Genomic DNA, 15,870 nt, shown 5'->3' with positions numbered 1-15,870 from the left:
CATAAGCATGTGTTTATGAACAACCATCAAATAGTGATGATACCAGGTGGTCGCGGAAAGGTGAGCGTATCCTGCTCCAGCGGTGGCATCGGTCACAAACACATGCAAACTCAAGACAATTGTGCATATGAAAAAACACGGGAACGTATGGTGAAAGTCAAAATAGGGACTTGCATCGGACATCATTCTTGTCACAGGTGCATGCCCGATTGTACCTCAAAAGTGAAATGTAGACACCAAGGGCCATGACTTGTTGCGGAACCATGACTTATTGATGGCGTTGACTAGACATATAACATTGCTCAACCTAGGGCCGTCGGGTAGCCCAGTGGTTAAAACGTTTGCTTGTCTCGCCGGGAAGCCAGGTTCGATTCCCGAAAGGTATAGTATGTGCAATATGTGATGTCAAATCGTGTACAATAACTGTGTATCAATATAGCATAGCATAACAATATAACGAATACCAAGAGCTGTTTTATCATTTGTTTATTTTCGGACATGATTGCACATATAAAATGAACACGAATATACGGTAACATGTGGAAACCATGAACGTCTTACTCACTCACACATAATCGATATTCATGTTTTACGAGAAATAAAGAATATAACAAACATAAAAAAAATGGAAAAATAGATTAAACTTTGTCAGCGCCCAGCGACTCAACACTCGGAGGTAAGGGCACTTAACTCTGTTAGATATACGTCCATTGTCTGAGAGGAACTTCTCGTTTACATTATATAAACACCTTTAGATATACACTTTGAGATCGACGGGGATATCCCAGAATCCCTCTGAAGGTCGCGGCCACAATGTCTACTGCATTGACGCATGTGTGTAACCTTTGTATCTGAGTCGTTAGCACCTGGAGTCCGTTCCACAGAGCGATAATAGAGCTATGGCTGCTGAAAATCTGCTGTAACTGCTGTAACTCATATGTTTTAAATTCGATGTGCTGCAGCCAACGCTTTGTGGTACGGAATCAGGATCATAAGCAACACAGATCAAAAACCTTAAGGGCATGGCACATCGTGCTGCTGAAGATTAAAGAATCAATTTAGCACTTTTGTGAAAATACATTAGGACAATAATCAGAGACTTGAGCCTCGAGAAGTGCACTTACAGCAATGGGCAGTGACGTCATTAAACCTTTAAAAATACCAAGAGGTTTAACACTAAGAGAAAAAAATTGATACATATTGACAATAAAACAGATGCAAAAATGTGTACGTCTCTCGTTTTGCTATCTGAGTACTACTGTACTTGACTTGGGGATCAGGGATTAACGATTTGGGTTCAGAACCCTTCTGCACATCAGTCTTTGAGCTACTTTCATGTTTAACTTCCAGACTTACGATAATCGCAGAGTCATTGCTTTGTGGAACGGTTCCAGACCCGATGTTTCGGCAGCTCTCTATCTCGATTCCGGAAACACTGTTGAGTATGGCATAAGGACCAACAGCGCCCGTGCTTGGTAGTTTCCCAGAGAAACAGCATTATGTGGTGTAAAACTTAAAACACGAAATGGGAATTATCAACTACACGGTAGTGAGGAAACATAACACGTTTTATTCTGATTCCAGAAAACATAGGATGCAATAATGTCTCTAAGGAATTATCCATCTGACATAGAAAGATGTGACATAAGTTAAAGCATGCTGTAAAATATAAATTACTTTGTAATAGGAAATTCAGAACATTAATTCGAATAATCTTTAAACAATTGTTGACACACTGTATACATCATGACAAAGCGAGAACTCTGTATATTGTCTTACATTATATACATTACACGATGTACGCTAGCTCCACACGTAGCTCCCACTGACCAGAACAATGTACATATACTTTCTCTGAGAGTGGCCATAACGCCGTCATAAAACTTGGTAACATTTGGACATGTTTTGCTAATTACTTGGTTCAGGGATTACACCTAACAATTATTTAAAATATGAAATAGAATTAAAATCTTAAGGACAATCTTTGTTTTGGAATCTTTGTATTGAAAGATAAAAACAATCCCAAAGAAGAGCGTTAAAAGAAGGGAACATCCTTGTTAACTTGTCACTCAATGGAAAAGCTCCCCCTGATTCGAATTACCAAAATACTGTTGAAACTCTCCACGCATTTCTTTATGTGTATGTATTTCTGTCTTTCAATCCTATGATGTTACAAAAACAATCCTTAAACAAGTGAACAGAAGGCCTGGGGGTTTGTTTAAATAAATAACTTATTTCAAGTAGCACAGTCATGTAATTTTACATTAATCCCAGACTACTGAAATATATATCTCATATTTTACTTACTTTCTTTCTTCAGGCGAAAGGCTAGACACATTATGGAACCTACAGTCTATTTAATGATACTAAATTTTAAACGTTAACATTGACGCTGTGCATGTACAGTTCGATAAACAGTGTGATACCCAGTGGAGATGACCTGTTAGTGGCAGTGTCCAGGTCATATTGGTCAACAATTTACGTATGGTACTGCGTTCATTCAGAATTATTTTTTACCCCCGTACACTATGGTACCTCTCATCCACACCGAAACTACTCAATTAGTTGTACCAAGAGCAGTGGGCTTTAGTTGTCGACATCATTCACTCTCGCATACATGTTTCTTAAGACTCTCCCATCATCATCATCATCATCATCATCATCACAGCATACTGGGAACATACAAAAAAACAAATGTTCAGATAAAACATAGCACTGTTACGTGATAACAAAGCACGGCACAGAAGGTTCGCCTTGCAGAACGTGTGATGGCAATGTCAACACCTTTCTTCCAAGGAACACCAATTACTTGGACAAAAGCTAGGAAATAAGTCCTTAAAGCCATCAAACGTCACCCCCAACACGGGAGGAAGACAGGTACGGAATGTTCGTTGATACATCTTGGAGACTTCACGCACTATTGTTGGTGTAGGTCTTAGTTTCAAACCAACGGCGTATATCGGATGTCCTCAGTTTACAAAGGACAATCCTACATAGCAGTTTTTGTCTAGAGCAAACTAGAGGTCAGAAAGCTGATGAATCAACTGAATTAAATACTGGAGACCGAGTCAGCTCATTATGGCGCAAAATACCCTCCCACAACGATGGGGCTCACATCCTTTCCAGGACTGGTCCAAAGCACATCCTTTCCCGATCTGGGATGAAGCACACCCTCTCCAGGATTGGACTCAAGCACAGGTAACATGGCAGTTATACCACAACTCGTCAGCATGTCGTCTGCTACCAACAGGTCGAGTCCATTCCCGGATTGGCCCACTGTCAAACGGGGGGCACGGAGTGGTGCAGGTGGTGATGGTGGTGGTCCATGGGTGGCGAACAGAGGTAGTGGGGTGGGATGGGCTCCGACTTGACCAAGGGCATGGACAGATTGAAATCCCGGTGGCCGTAGTCGTGCGTCATCATTGGCTGGTTCATGTTGCACATCTGGTGCATCGCCTGTTTCATGTTCTCCTCGACCAGGTCCCTGCTGAAACAGAACAGTATAAATATAACAAAAAGAACAAAGAAAGACAGTTATCATGATAACCACCACAACCATCAGTCAGTAAGAAAGACATCATCATCATCATCATCATCATCATCATCATCATCGTCATCATCATCATCATCATATACTGGGAACATACACAAAAAACAAATGTTCAGGTAAAACATAGCACTGTTACGTGATAACAAAGCACGGCACAGAAGGTTCGCCTTGCAGAACGTGTGATGGCAATGTCAACACCTTTCTTCCAAGGAACACCAATTACTTGGGCAAAAGCTAGGAAATAAGTCCTTAAAGCCATCAAACGCCCTCCCCACCCCATCCCCCACCCCACCCCACCCCCACCCCCCAACACGGGAGGAAGACAGGTACGGAATGTTCGTTGATACATCTTGGAGACTTCACGCACTCCATGTTGGTGTAGGTCTTAGTTATCATCATCATCATCATCATCATCATCATCATCATCACCACCGCCATCAGTCAGTCAGTCAGATGTTAACAATTTCGATGTTATTAACAAACACTAGCATATTATACTTCTGTAAGGTGGAATGTATATAGGTGGAATGTATGTAAATTTGACATAGATCTGCATAAGCCTCACAAACAAGCATAACTTTGATACTCACTTCTACATGTCCATAGTCACATGTTTTACCCATTCTTTCGTCTCTGGCTTTTTATACAGTTAAAGTACAAAACCCTTTCAATGTCCAATAGAAATCTCTGCATAAAGCCGAGTCGAATGTACGATTCCTTCTATATCACGAGCATGTGTTTATGAATCACTATCAAATAGTAACGATACCAAGAGTTGTTTTTAAGGCACAGTTATATGACGACATGTCAGTTGAATGTAGAAGGACTACAGTAACGTGGGTGTTAAATAAATACATAATACAAATACATGCGGGAGGTTACAATTCTCCTCTTAAATATAGCAAAATAACAAAATGTCGTTCTGTTTTATGCAATTGCAGTGAATCATATTAATTTCGTTGTATTCCTAATCTATTGATCTGAACTTATTGCTTCTAGTATGTATGAGCGAGAGACACACATACGTCGAAACACACGTTGGACAAACGACAGCGTGTTTGTGTATGATTTCAAAATTATCACAGGAATACGCTGCTGGGAGTTCATAGTAACCTAGACAAGACAAGCTGATGATTCCCAAACCAAAAACATCCACGAGGAACTTATGCTGCGTGAATCCTCTTGTTATTTCAAAGTTAGAGAAAGAAATTACAATGAAAATGTGCGGTCATAATTACTTCAATCTGCAGTCGCTGTTTATTCACGTTGATATTGTGTAAATTTCAATTCTAATCACAGTTCATGATATTGAAGTACTTAATAATTCATAACTCCAAACACAGACAGCACCAAATTGAAAGAAGGTCTCGATCTGAGGAAAGTCGATCAAAATAATATGTCGCGTTGGCACTGAAGAGACATGTCATTAATCACTCGACAATCTGCTTCGAGACTGATCCAAGCCACGCCGAGTGGCGGTTTAACTAAGTCTGACAGACAACTCTCGCGAGACCAACGACGAGCACCTGACATGAGAGTATGGCCGTTGTGCACGACATCGTCCCTGAGACAACTGGCTATCACCAACATCACAAATCAGTGGCTCTGATTCCTGGACAAACAGGTCTGCGTCGCGGCTGGCTGGTCCTGACACGATACATCAATCACAGGTCCCCCGCAGACCACAGCACAAACCCTGGCATAGTCCCCGTTATGATCAATCTTTTCTACACCATGGATCACTGACTGTTTCACATGGAACGGGGAATGGTTTTCTGAAATATGGCACTGGATTGTTGGAGACAATTGCATTGCGTTTTTGTTTCTGTCTCAAGCGGGCATTAATCTTTGCTTGTCAGGGTTACTTGATCGATAGTCCCACTTGCTGGGTTTAAATCTGACAACATACCCCCTGCTTCTATATTGCTAGAAGTAACCCATTCTCCACCCAGTGATGCTTGTTGAATCTCATTTTGGATGACCTCGAACCTTAACTAATTCCTCATCTTAACCTTGTCGAATCCGTTGTCATTTAAACTTATTGAAAGCAAAGTCGACCAGGATTAGCATTCAAACCAAACCCCGGTCCATTAATGATATTCGAAATATATATTAATGATGACAGTAGGTAATACAGCCATGAAGTCCTGACAGACCAAGGTCAACGATGCAAGTAAACGTTTTAGCAAGAGTAACACAGGTTTTGCTTCACGAGTGGATAAATATGCTTTTAACTTTGATTATTATTGTAGTTAGACAACACAAATTGTTACCGGAAGATAAAGCGTGTCGTGGTTGAAAGGCGAGGATATTTATAGTATGGCTTTGACAGATAAGGGCGTGGATACAGCTTATTATCACACTGCGTTTGTTAACGTGACAGAACAATAGGTCGATGAAGCATGTGTGAGTAATATCCATTATAAGCACGGTTCCTCCCTATGCTCTAATCATTGTAGATCATATCTCTCCTCGCCCCAGTGTTAACGCCGCGCTTTCAAAGAAGGGATTTCATGTGTAAAACAGACATGGTTTGCTGAATTTTGCCGTGTTTCATCTAAAGTGTACATCTAGGTTTCGTTATTGGCATTGTCAGTGGCTAAAACATTTCCAATTAAAAGGCAATGAAATCGCCCAGTGGCGTTGATTTTTTATCCTTTTTCGGCATTTACTACTTTTATCATTAACTGTCGAATGTACGACATAACACACGTGGGATTTCATTGATAAAGATCAAAGTAATTTGTTTTGACCCGTGCTTGAAGATGAAAAACATTAACCATTGTGACATGGCCCTTTCAGTAATCTGAAATCATACAATCATTTTTTTTTATTCTGCAACAACATTTTGTATTGCATTAGTCGTATAAAATGTAATGTGACATATATAATAAATATTAAAGCAAATGAAATAAACTATTTGCAACTGAAGATGACAAAAAGAGGAGATTTAATACAAAATGCAAAAATGTATGTAACTTATGATCTGTTTACATCAATTCATGGCGTTTAGGGAAACATTATTTATTCCTCCTATGATAACCACCTCCTTTAAACTTGTTTCATCAATATGCATGCTTCATATTTTGTTGAATTTGATTTATGCAGAGGGATGTTATAATGAAAAATGTTCAGATTTTCAGCGTGTGTGGCGTTCCTAGGTGTTAGCGTTGATCACAATACTCCATTCATGACTTAACCTGTTACTGCGCCGCCATTATGATGTTGGCAAATAAGATTGAATGGACGGGACAAAGCTACAGTGACAAATCCACCATGACAGTACAAAAGACCGGACTCCCATCAATATCAGTGCTCAGATAGGGAATGGACGCGTGTTGTACTACAAGTGGGGACACAAACGATTATGGTTACCTTTGCTTGGATAATCGGACATTTATATACTTGCTATTCAGAAACGTGAACAGAAGGTAGATACGCGCTGTGATCAAACTCTGGATGTCGGACGAGAGACATTTTTCGGTTGGCGGTAGAATATAACCTCAGCGCCGAAATGACAATTTGTATTGCAATGACCATTTTTTTACAATGTGTGATAAAGAAAAACACGTATATTAAGTGTATTTCTGAAAATACATGTTCGATTTAAATGTATATTTGTATGAGCTAGTCCACTGCATTCCTCAATAATGTGATGTTCACGGTAATAGTTAGTGAAATTCAAAGGTATGCATTATAGGTTTTTTGGTTTGTTTGTTGTTTAAAGCCGCACATGCATTATAGGTAGAACAACACACGAGAATATGTACAGCTACACATGGATGACAAAATGAACATACATGAAAAATACAAATTTATGCATTGGCAAGGAAAAACACTTTGACTTAAAATGAAATAAAATGAGAAAACATATTAATCATCCCCGTAATTCCGATTATTATGCAACTAATGATATTTATACTTGTTTGAACATAAATGTATCATTTGATACTGGTTCAGCGGCTTGTTGCCAGACTCCGTGTTATCACCCAGACAGTACAGAAGCCAAGCCCGAGTTCCTGCAAGTGTCCGCCCCACCCTCTCTCGGAATCCAACATGTGACCCCTACTATAAATCTCGGTGCCTCTACCCACTTATCTACAATCGTCTTTTCTGTTTTTCGTTACAAGCAAAACAAACTGACCTAGAAGAAGCGTTTCCGCCAACCCTGCCTGTTAAAGCCCACGTTATACCACAGAGAGATGCTACGGTATAGCGCGATGCTTCTCTGTAACTCGAAACAATGTTGATCTACGTTCGTACTTGAAGACTGAAGATGTTTAAATTTGTTATAAACGACGTAACATATGAATAAATGTTTTATTCTGTAGACTTGATTCTGTATTTGCGAAGAAGACATCTTTATATATGGTCATGTTATTTTTTTAATACAAAGTAAATGATTGATTTCAAACATATTTTACTTTTTGAATATATCAATATATCAATATATATATCAATATATATATATATATATATATATATATATATATATATATATATATATATAATAACGTGGTTATAAATGTAATAATATTATGATATAATTAATAATTTTTTAATATAAACGTTATTAATGTGGTTATAAATACATGCTTTTATCTGTGAGTATATGATTGGTGTTCTGCGTCCTCTGTCTCAACATTCACGTGACCAGTCATAAAGCATAAGGTTTTTTTAATTTGAAAGCATTTCCGTTCTTTCCTTGTCTTTTTAGAAGAACATACCATTATCAATCACCTTGGATTTAGTAAGTCATGGGATTAAAATTAAACGAGCTAGGAAGCAGTTCCTTTCTTGGATAATTAACTTCACAAGTTGACTAGCACAGCATATACCGATTCACCACAATGACAGGTACTTTAGCAGACTTTCTTGGCGATAACTTTTAAACAAACTTTTGTTCGAAAGCTATACATCTTTGTCCATACAAATCCACTTTTCTTTAAAACTTGAACAAAACGTCCCCTGGGAGTTGAAATGTAATCAATCATATTTCCATGTATTTGGAATCGGATATAGTTTGAAAGAAATGGTGCTAGGTTAGCTTATGATCCCGCCTGTGGTCGCGACATCGCACAAAGACCCTGTCGACTTCCACTTACCCCACAATAAAGCTTGCCAGGTAGTTCCAAGATTTAACACTTAAAATTTGTCACTGGGGCGATTAAGGTATGTGGTAGAAAAATAGTCCCCTTTTTCCGAATGCAGCGAAGCGATCATTTGAAACACAATGTAATAATTCATCCGCGTCCAACTGAAATTACTTTTCATGCTCAACTTTTCATTAAGCAGCTTTACACATCAACATCTTTATTCTTGTTCACGAAAATAAAGGACACATTTTGGTATATCTTGATCTTGTAAATAATTAACTGTATGAAATATTTTCATTTATCATAGCTGTCTGTATGGATATTATCATATTAGAAAGATAAAAGGATATAATATTTAAGAAATATATATGTAAGTAGAATATGTATTGGGATATAGGTTTCTAGGTTTATCCTTTAAGGGACGACGTGTGTTCTTGTGAAAGAATTTGGGAACATGTAGTACTTGTGGCGTTACGAGCAAAACCAAGATGGTTTATATTAAAAGAAATAACATTAAATAAACATTTCAATTAAAAATTAGCAAACGATGCTATGATAACGACATCATCTACGACAGCCATCTGTTGCCAGCACGACATGGTCAACATCACCAAGAATACTACAACAATTATTATTTGTCATATTCTACATATGTTTATTCAATGAAATTATTTTATTTCATTTCAGGAAATCAAATATTAATTAATGTTTACCTTACTTCATCAGCTTTCCTAAATAATTGATAACAACTCATATTTCAAATTTACACTTTTCAGAGATGTGTTTGCAAAAAAGTCCTAATGCTATAAGATGGCAAATGGTTGTTATCTGTCGCGACCGAGTGACGTCACGGGTGACGTGGCGCGCGTTCAGGGCTCTAACATCGCACCTGGTATTAACATATGTCTGATGCGATGCCGCCCCTAATCACGACTAATTGGACAGATTGCGATTGGAATATAGAACTCTATCGTGAATAATTGATGAGAAAAGGGATGCAGAGGACTGTATGGCTTTAAATGACTACTGATTGTGACAAGCTCGTTTATGAGACAAAAACGAAAACCCTAACTCTATCTTCATGTAAAACAAATCAACCGAATACATTTATAATAGAATTAACTATAACAACGTATGAATTAGTTTTGAATTTTTTTTAATCCCCCCCCCCCCCCCCCCCCCCCCCCCCACACACACACACACACACACTAAAACAAAATATATAAATTTCGGTTTTACAATTTATAAATGAAGCACTCCTTCGAAGAAACATATTTTGAAGACTAATTCGAGTATCTTAGCAGTGCAAAGTTTTAATGGACGGGAAAAGAGAGTACGGAGAGGGTTTCATAAATATTGATAATAGCAAAGCTGAAATGACTACTTCTTTGTTGGAGGTGTGGATGAATGTCCAGTCCCTTACATGCATCCTGACCGAACACAATAGACCATTAGCTATATAGAGGGTCAGTGGAGTTAGCCCTGGTTGTACCTGTCGGTCGCACGCTATTTAATGGTGGGTATTGATTGTTTTTACAATATTCATGGGAACAGCGTTGCTTGCTTGACTGAGGTGTCATGTTCAACTGTCTAATATCTTTGTTAGTATGTGATAAATAATATACCTTCAAGTCCTTGGGTGTAAGGTGTGTCATTAAATAAGTTGATATCACCTGATGGTGATGATCATCACTGCTATCAAATGTCGATTCCGAGGTAGAAACAAAATATATGATCACTATTTCCTGAAGTTAATTTACTCACAAATCTTGAAAGTAATTTGCACGATGTCTGGAGTACATATATAAAGACGATCGGGATGAAACCAATTTGCACCTACGTTGACATTTTCCTATTGAAAACTTAATCAGATTAGGAGACTATAGGCATTGTTACTTATTGGTTGCAATGTTAATATGGTAAAAGATGCTGAAGTTGTCCCTTTAAGTGGTTGCAGTCGTGGACGTCACAGCAACGATGTAGTGGCCAGGCACGCCGTGGTGTTGAGGGGAGAGGAAAAGACAATTGTAGGGTCGTCACTGAGACGCGCGACACTTCTAGAACTACATCCGACTTCCGTATGTTTCATATCCTGAGCTTAATATAGCACAACCCTCATTCACACAAACGCCTTGATATCGAACAAGTGTTGTGGCGGCCGTTTGAGAATGTCTTCACGAACGTGGGCGTCAGTTAGGCATCCCTGGGACACTTTAGGTAATTAAAATACAAAGGATTTATTTCTCACACTAGACATGAGCGTTGACGTCAGAAGGCAACTCCAGCGACCCAGCAGTTACAACTCCTCGCGGTGTTTGGATGTGAATATTTATAATTTAATAAATGCGGATATAACACTTAAACGAGTTACCTTATCGGGCAATATTAGAATGAAGAAACAGGATAAAGAGTTTTTTTTATTATTGATATTATGTTTTGAAGCATATTAATAACAAAGCAAGTTATGTTACTTTTTAAACCATAAAAATGAACGGCCGTATTTCAAAAGAAATCACAAAAAATGCTAACATATATAAAACAAAACAGCCTCAATGGTCATTAGCAAACCACATGCATTGTGCACTTTATTATTAATATTATGTTTGGAGCATATTAATGACAAAGCAAGTTATGTTACTATTTAAACCATAAAAATGAACGGCCGGATTTCAAAAGAAATCACAAAGAAGGCTGACATATGTAAATCAAAACAGCCTCCATGGTCCCTAGCAAACCACATGCATTGTTCAGTCCGATATGCAATGACTTTCAACAACCTTGTTCCCTGAAACTTAACAATGCATTGCAGTACTTTGAACCACTACCTTCATCCTGGGTTGAAACTATGAACTCTGCAGATTGAATACTGCCAACATGGACATTGTGCATGACTTTTAACCCGGCACAGAAGCAACTCTACAACAGGTTAGCGAAACACTGCACGTTCAACACTGTTGAACGGGTGACGGTGCCCCCGGTGGGGCAGGACAACGCTCACCTTTTCGCGAACACCTGGTATCATTACTATTGATAGTGATTCATAAACACATGCTCATGATACAGTCGAGTCGTACAATCGACTCTGTTTTTTACAGAGGTTTCTTATGAATACGGAAAGGGTTTTGTCGCTTTCGTTTACACCAAGTCCATCGGTTATATCAACTAGGAAGTTAACATTGTCTTAACCACGGTTTTGAACGAGGAATACCGTACATTCTATGTCTGGCTACAACAATTCTCCATAAATGATCTCTCGATCGTGGCTGATTGTTATTTCAGACATAACTAATAGGAAACTAGAAAAAATCGGTCATTATATCTTTTCATTTCTCAATTAAACATATTTGAATTTGAGATTCTACAATATTTATTTTTTCATCAAATGTGTGTCTAATCGACTGATGGTTAAATTCCCCCATTCAGTGTTTCTAACTCAAATTGAAAGCTAAATTATGTAACTTGAAATCTGTGTGTCTGTGCAAACACTCACAGTGGTGGATCCTGGAGTGGGGTGTTGTGGTGGTGGTAATAAAGGGGATTCAACCCCGGACCCCTTTTAAATATAACAAAATGTAATATGAACCCCCATGAAATAACTACCTTCGATTTTTTAAAATATCTGTGTATACTGACAAGTGGCCACTCCACGCTGATGTCACGAATTGAAAGCGTGCCACGGCACGAAAACACGCATCCTGGCTCCACCATTGCCTCGCGTACTGATCATGATTGTACGCTCAATATTAAAAGTATCGTGCCATGACCCAGTAACAAATTTGAATTAGAGCAAACTGTACTACTGCTACCTGTATTAAACTGTAATATCATTACAAATCTAGCCAAATATTTGTACTGTGCACATTTCGAAAGAAATATACGATTAACTGCAATTCCGCCTGTATCATAACAGTTGCACACAAAGGCATGTGGCATAAAAGTACTGAAATAAATTGACTGATTGACTATTAACTATGTACAGTTTGCCATTAGATCTTTGTGGGAGCTACCTCCATATATTCTAACTTACTGCTATGTAACCTCCTACATGATAATGGTGATCGCAGTTTATATATTTTAGAAAACGAGTTTTTTATTTTCTTTATTCTAAAGTACAACTTTTAGAAATAAAACATACAGTTTCATTAAGAGTTAATTTTGAGCAAAAACTAATTTTGAAGTCATTAATGTACACAAAGCCTACTTAAAGATTTATTACAGAAATAACATTTCATCAACACTTTAATTAATCGAGTCTGATTAAAATGTCCTGCACTAAAAACATATGTTACCAGATGCGAATATTGCAATTTGAAACAAGGGTCTGGTACAAGTCCAGTGTCTGGTGAAATACACGTGAAAGACGAGCTACAAGTTTAACTGTTGACTGTTGATATACAGTACATTGTTGCATCTGGGTCACATTTCAAAAGTGACATAATGGACACCAAGCGTCGTATAAGTGGAAGGCTTCCTGTGTGCGAGTACATATTGTCACCCGGATGTACAGAGGAAGTGGCGCAGTTTAAGTGGAACATTATCATCGCAGGCGAGTTTGTCTTCGGACTAATATGTTTGTTACAGTTTATAGACAGTCTTGTACAGACTGTGCATTACTGCATTCATTTGAATTAGTTTGTTTTTGTTTGTTTGTTTATTGTTTATCTCCGCACTCGGGAATGTGCCAGCTAAATAACGGCGGTCTGTTAATAATCGAGTCTGGACCAGGTAAAATCCAGTGATTGAGAATTTAGTTAGTTTTACAGACTTGCCATGCCTGTTATGTTCTCTTGGTTGGCGAAGATGGCTAGTTTAACCCTTCCCGTTAACGTCACTCCACGTTGCCGGCCACGGTGACTGGTGTTCTACAGGCTAGGTTGGTCGTATGTGGAGGAGACGTAAATATATGACCAACACATAAATAGGTTTTTCCACGTCATGTATTCTTAAGTAATGTTAAATGACACAAACACATTTTGTGGAGCAGTATTACCCGGTCAACAGCTCCATAAGCCCCAGCGTAACAAGAGATGTCGTAAAAGGAATAAGGATTGCCAAACAAATGCTTCTTTTTTGTAAATTGTGTGAGTTGCCACGGATAGAGCAGGACATGCTTACCCTTTTCGCAAAAAAACCCACCTAGTGTCATCACTGATTCTCGGTGATCCATTTGTATAATTGTCACCACCATTTTGCCTGTTACACCAAATGGAATCTGTTTTTGTCTGATTGAGACTGAATCGAAGTTCCTTTAAAGGACATTACTACTTGGATTAACACGCAGTTTCAGTATCCCAGGCATTGTGGTTTTAAAGGAGCTATCTACATGATAGAAGATCATAGCTCTGGAAAGTCGACAATATATAGTTTTCAACGATGTTATTCGTGTAATGTTGAACGTTACGTATGTAATACAAGATCCCTTGAGTACAAGGAGAAAAGATATAGATGAAGACGAAGAGAAGACGAACGCAGGAGGAACTGATGCTGGAGATGGTTGCAGTGGCCTGTGGTCATTTTCTCTGTTCGTGTCATGTTCAACGACGGGCGGTCAAACACGCAGCCATCGAGGCTGGGCCCCGTTCCACAAAGCGATCTTAGCGCTACGACTATCTTAGCGCTAAGATGGCTTTGTGGAACGGGGCCCTGGTCTTTGGGCGGAGTGATGAAGGAATGGGAAGAGGAAGAAGTAACAAGGATGTGAAGAGGCTACGGTGGTTGCGGTGGGATATCGGTGGAACAATTCTATTTTGTGTGTGCAGAAATGTGGTTTTCAACGCGGACGACCGGCATGCAACACGAGCACCCTGACTTCCGTCTCGTGGTTCCTTCTTGCGTCTGCCCTCTGTCATCCTGGTTGTATATTGAGCCACTTCAGCTTATGCATGTTAACTGCTTTGGTTTCCGACTCGTGTATGCGAGACACTTCAGGCTGACAATAGGAAGCACTCGAGGGTCGACACTGCCCATTCAGTGTTCGGTGACACGTGACGTCGCTGGAGAATGTCCGGAGATCGAATGGAACACTTCCCCTGACGGTTTTGTCGAAACCTCACGCCACGAGTATAGTCATGTATATGCATGTGGGTATATGTATGGTTATGCTTATATGACGACACATCATGATCAGTTTATCAAGACAGCCGTGTTTGGCGGATCGTATTCTATCCAGGACTTACTGTGGGCATGTGGGTGTTTGTTAACAAGACATACAGTCGGCGTTTCAAAGGAGGTAAAAAGTTTGTCACCACGTCGCGTGTTAGAGTGATTCCCGAAATACGTTGACGTACGCTAATGCAAAAACTTTCTCCCTTACCTTGGCCTTAGCACTTGGCACGGTTTGAGGGTAGCCTAGCGGTTAAAGCTTTAGATCGTCACGCCCGGGTTCGATTCCAGGATGAGTCAAATGTGCACGTAAAGACTATTTCTGGTGTACCCGCTGTAATATTGATAAAATCGGCGTAAAACCATCCTAACATATAGAGGGACACTTCCTAATATATCCGAACACATGCTCAAGAACCTTAGACCAAATGCATTTGTGTTTTGACAGTTTGGGATGACTAATCTCTTCATTTGAACCTCATCTATATTATCAGGATATGAAATTGGATTGTCACAAGAAATGACAACCATCTGGAATTTAACCTGATTTTTAAATTTAAGGTAATGTTAACATGTTAGAATAAATATCAAATGCACCACAATAGTACCATCGTGTACACTGTAAAACTACATTTGGAAGTACCGATTAATTTGGTTTCGTGAAATACATAAATATCATGTTCAACGTAATAATAACACCCCTTGACAGAAGAACACAACTTAAACACGCGCTTCGCGTCTCTTCCATGCAAGCCCATGTCAACGCCGGTCAGAAAATCAATGAGCTTGTTAAAATCTCTATGTTTAAACAACACAAGAAGGGGCGGGGAAGGGCGGGGGCTAATGCGGGTCTATTAACTGTCGGAATTGTTCTCCTTCCTTTTGAAAGACGCCATCTCATACTGACGCGCTAATCCATTAAATCTTACGAGAAACATCATCAGAGGTGATTATCTACCTGTATGGGCAGATAATGAGGTTACCTGAGGGTGAGGATTTAATTAGACCACTGTCCACTGGTTTCTCACACCTGCTGGACACCAGACTCATGAAGCAATTGTTTCCAATAACTCGGACAAATTACGCAACATCGCATATTCTTGTGAGTCATAGAGTAAAAAG

General features: G+C 39.1%; 1 protein-coding gene across 2 annotated transcripts in view; it reads right to left on the bottom strand.

Moving 5' to 3' along the window:
• Nucleotides 1–471: 471 nt before the first annotated feature.
• The window catches only part of LOC124148494 (homeobox protein SIX6-like), a 35,343-nt gene continuing 19,944 nt past the window's right edge, over nt 472–15,870 (bottom strand). The window contains exon 2 of one of the 2 annotated variants that reach the window (XM_046519603.2): nt 472–3,487. In XM_046519603.2, the coding sequence (XP_046375559.2) occupies nt 3,280–3,487 (208 nt within the window). In that variant the 3' untranslated portion in view covers nt 472–3,279. The remainder of the gene's footprint in view (nt 3,488–15,870) is intronic. The other variant, XM_046519604.2, reaches the window with a different exon arrangement.

The sequence above is a fragment of the Haliotis rufescens genome, unplaced genomic scaffold (genome assembly GCF_023055435.1).
Source record: "Haliotis rufescens isolate VD_foot unplaced genomic scaffold, xgHalRufe1.0.p SCAF_3, whole genome shotgun sequence".
NCBI classification, from domain to species: domain Eukaryota; kingdom Metazoa; phylum Mollusca; class Gastropoda; order Lepetellida; family Haliotidae; genus Haliotis; species Haliotis rufescens.
Note: the sequence above shows the minus strand (reverse complement) of the source record. Positions and strands in the feature narration are given on the sequence as shown.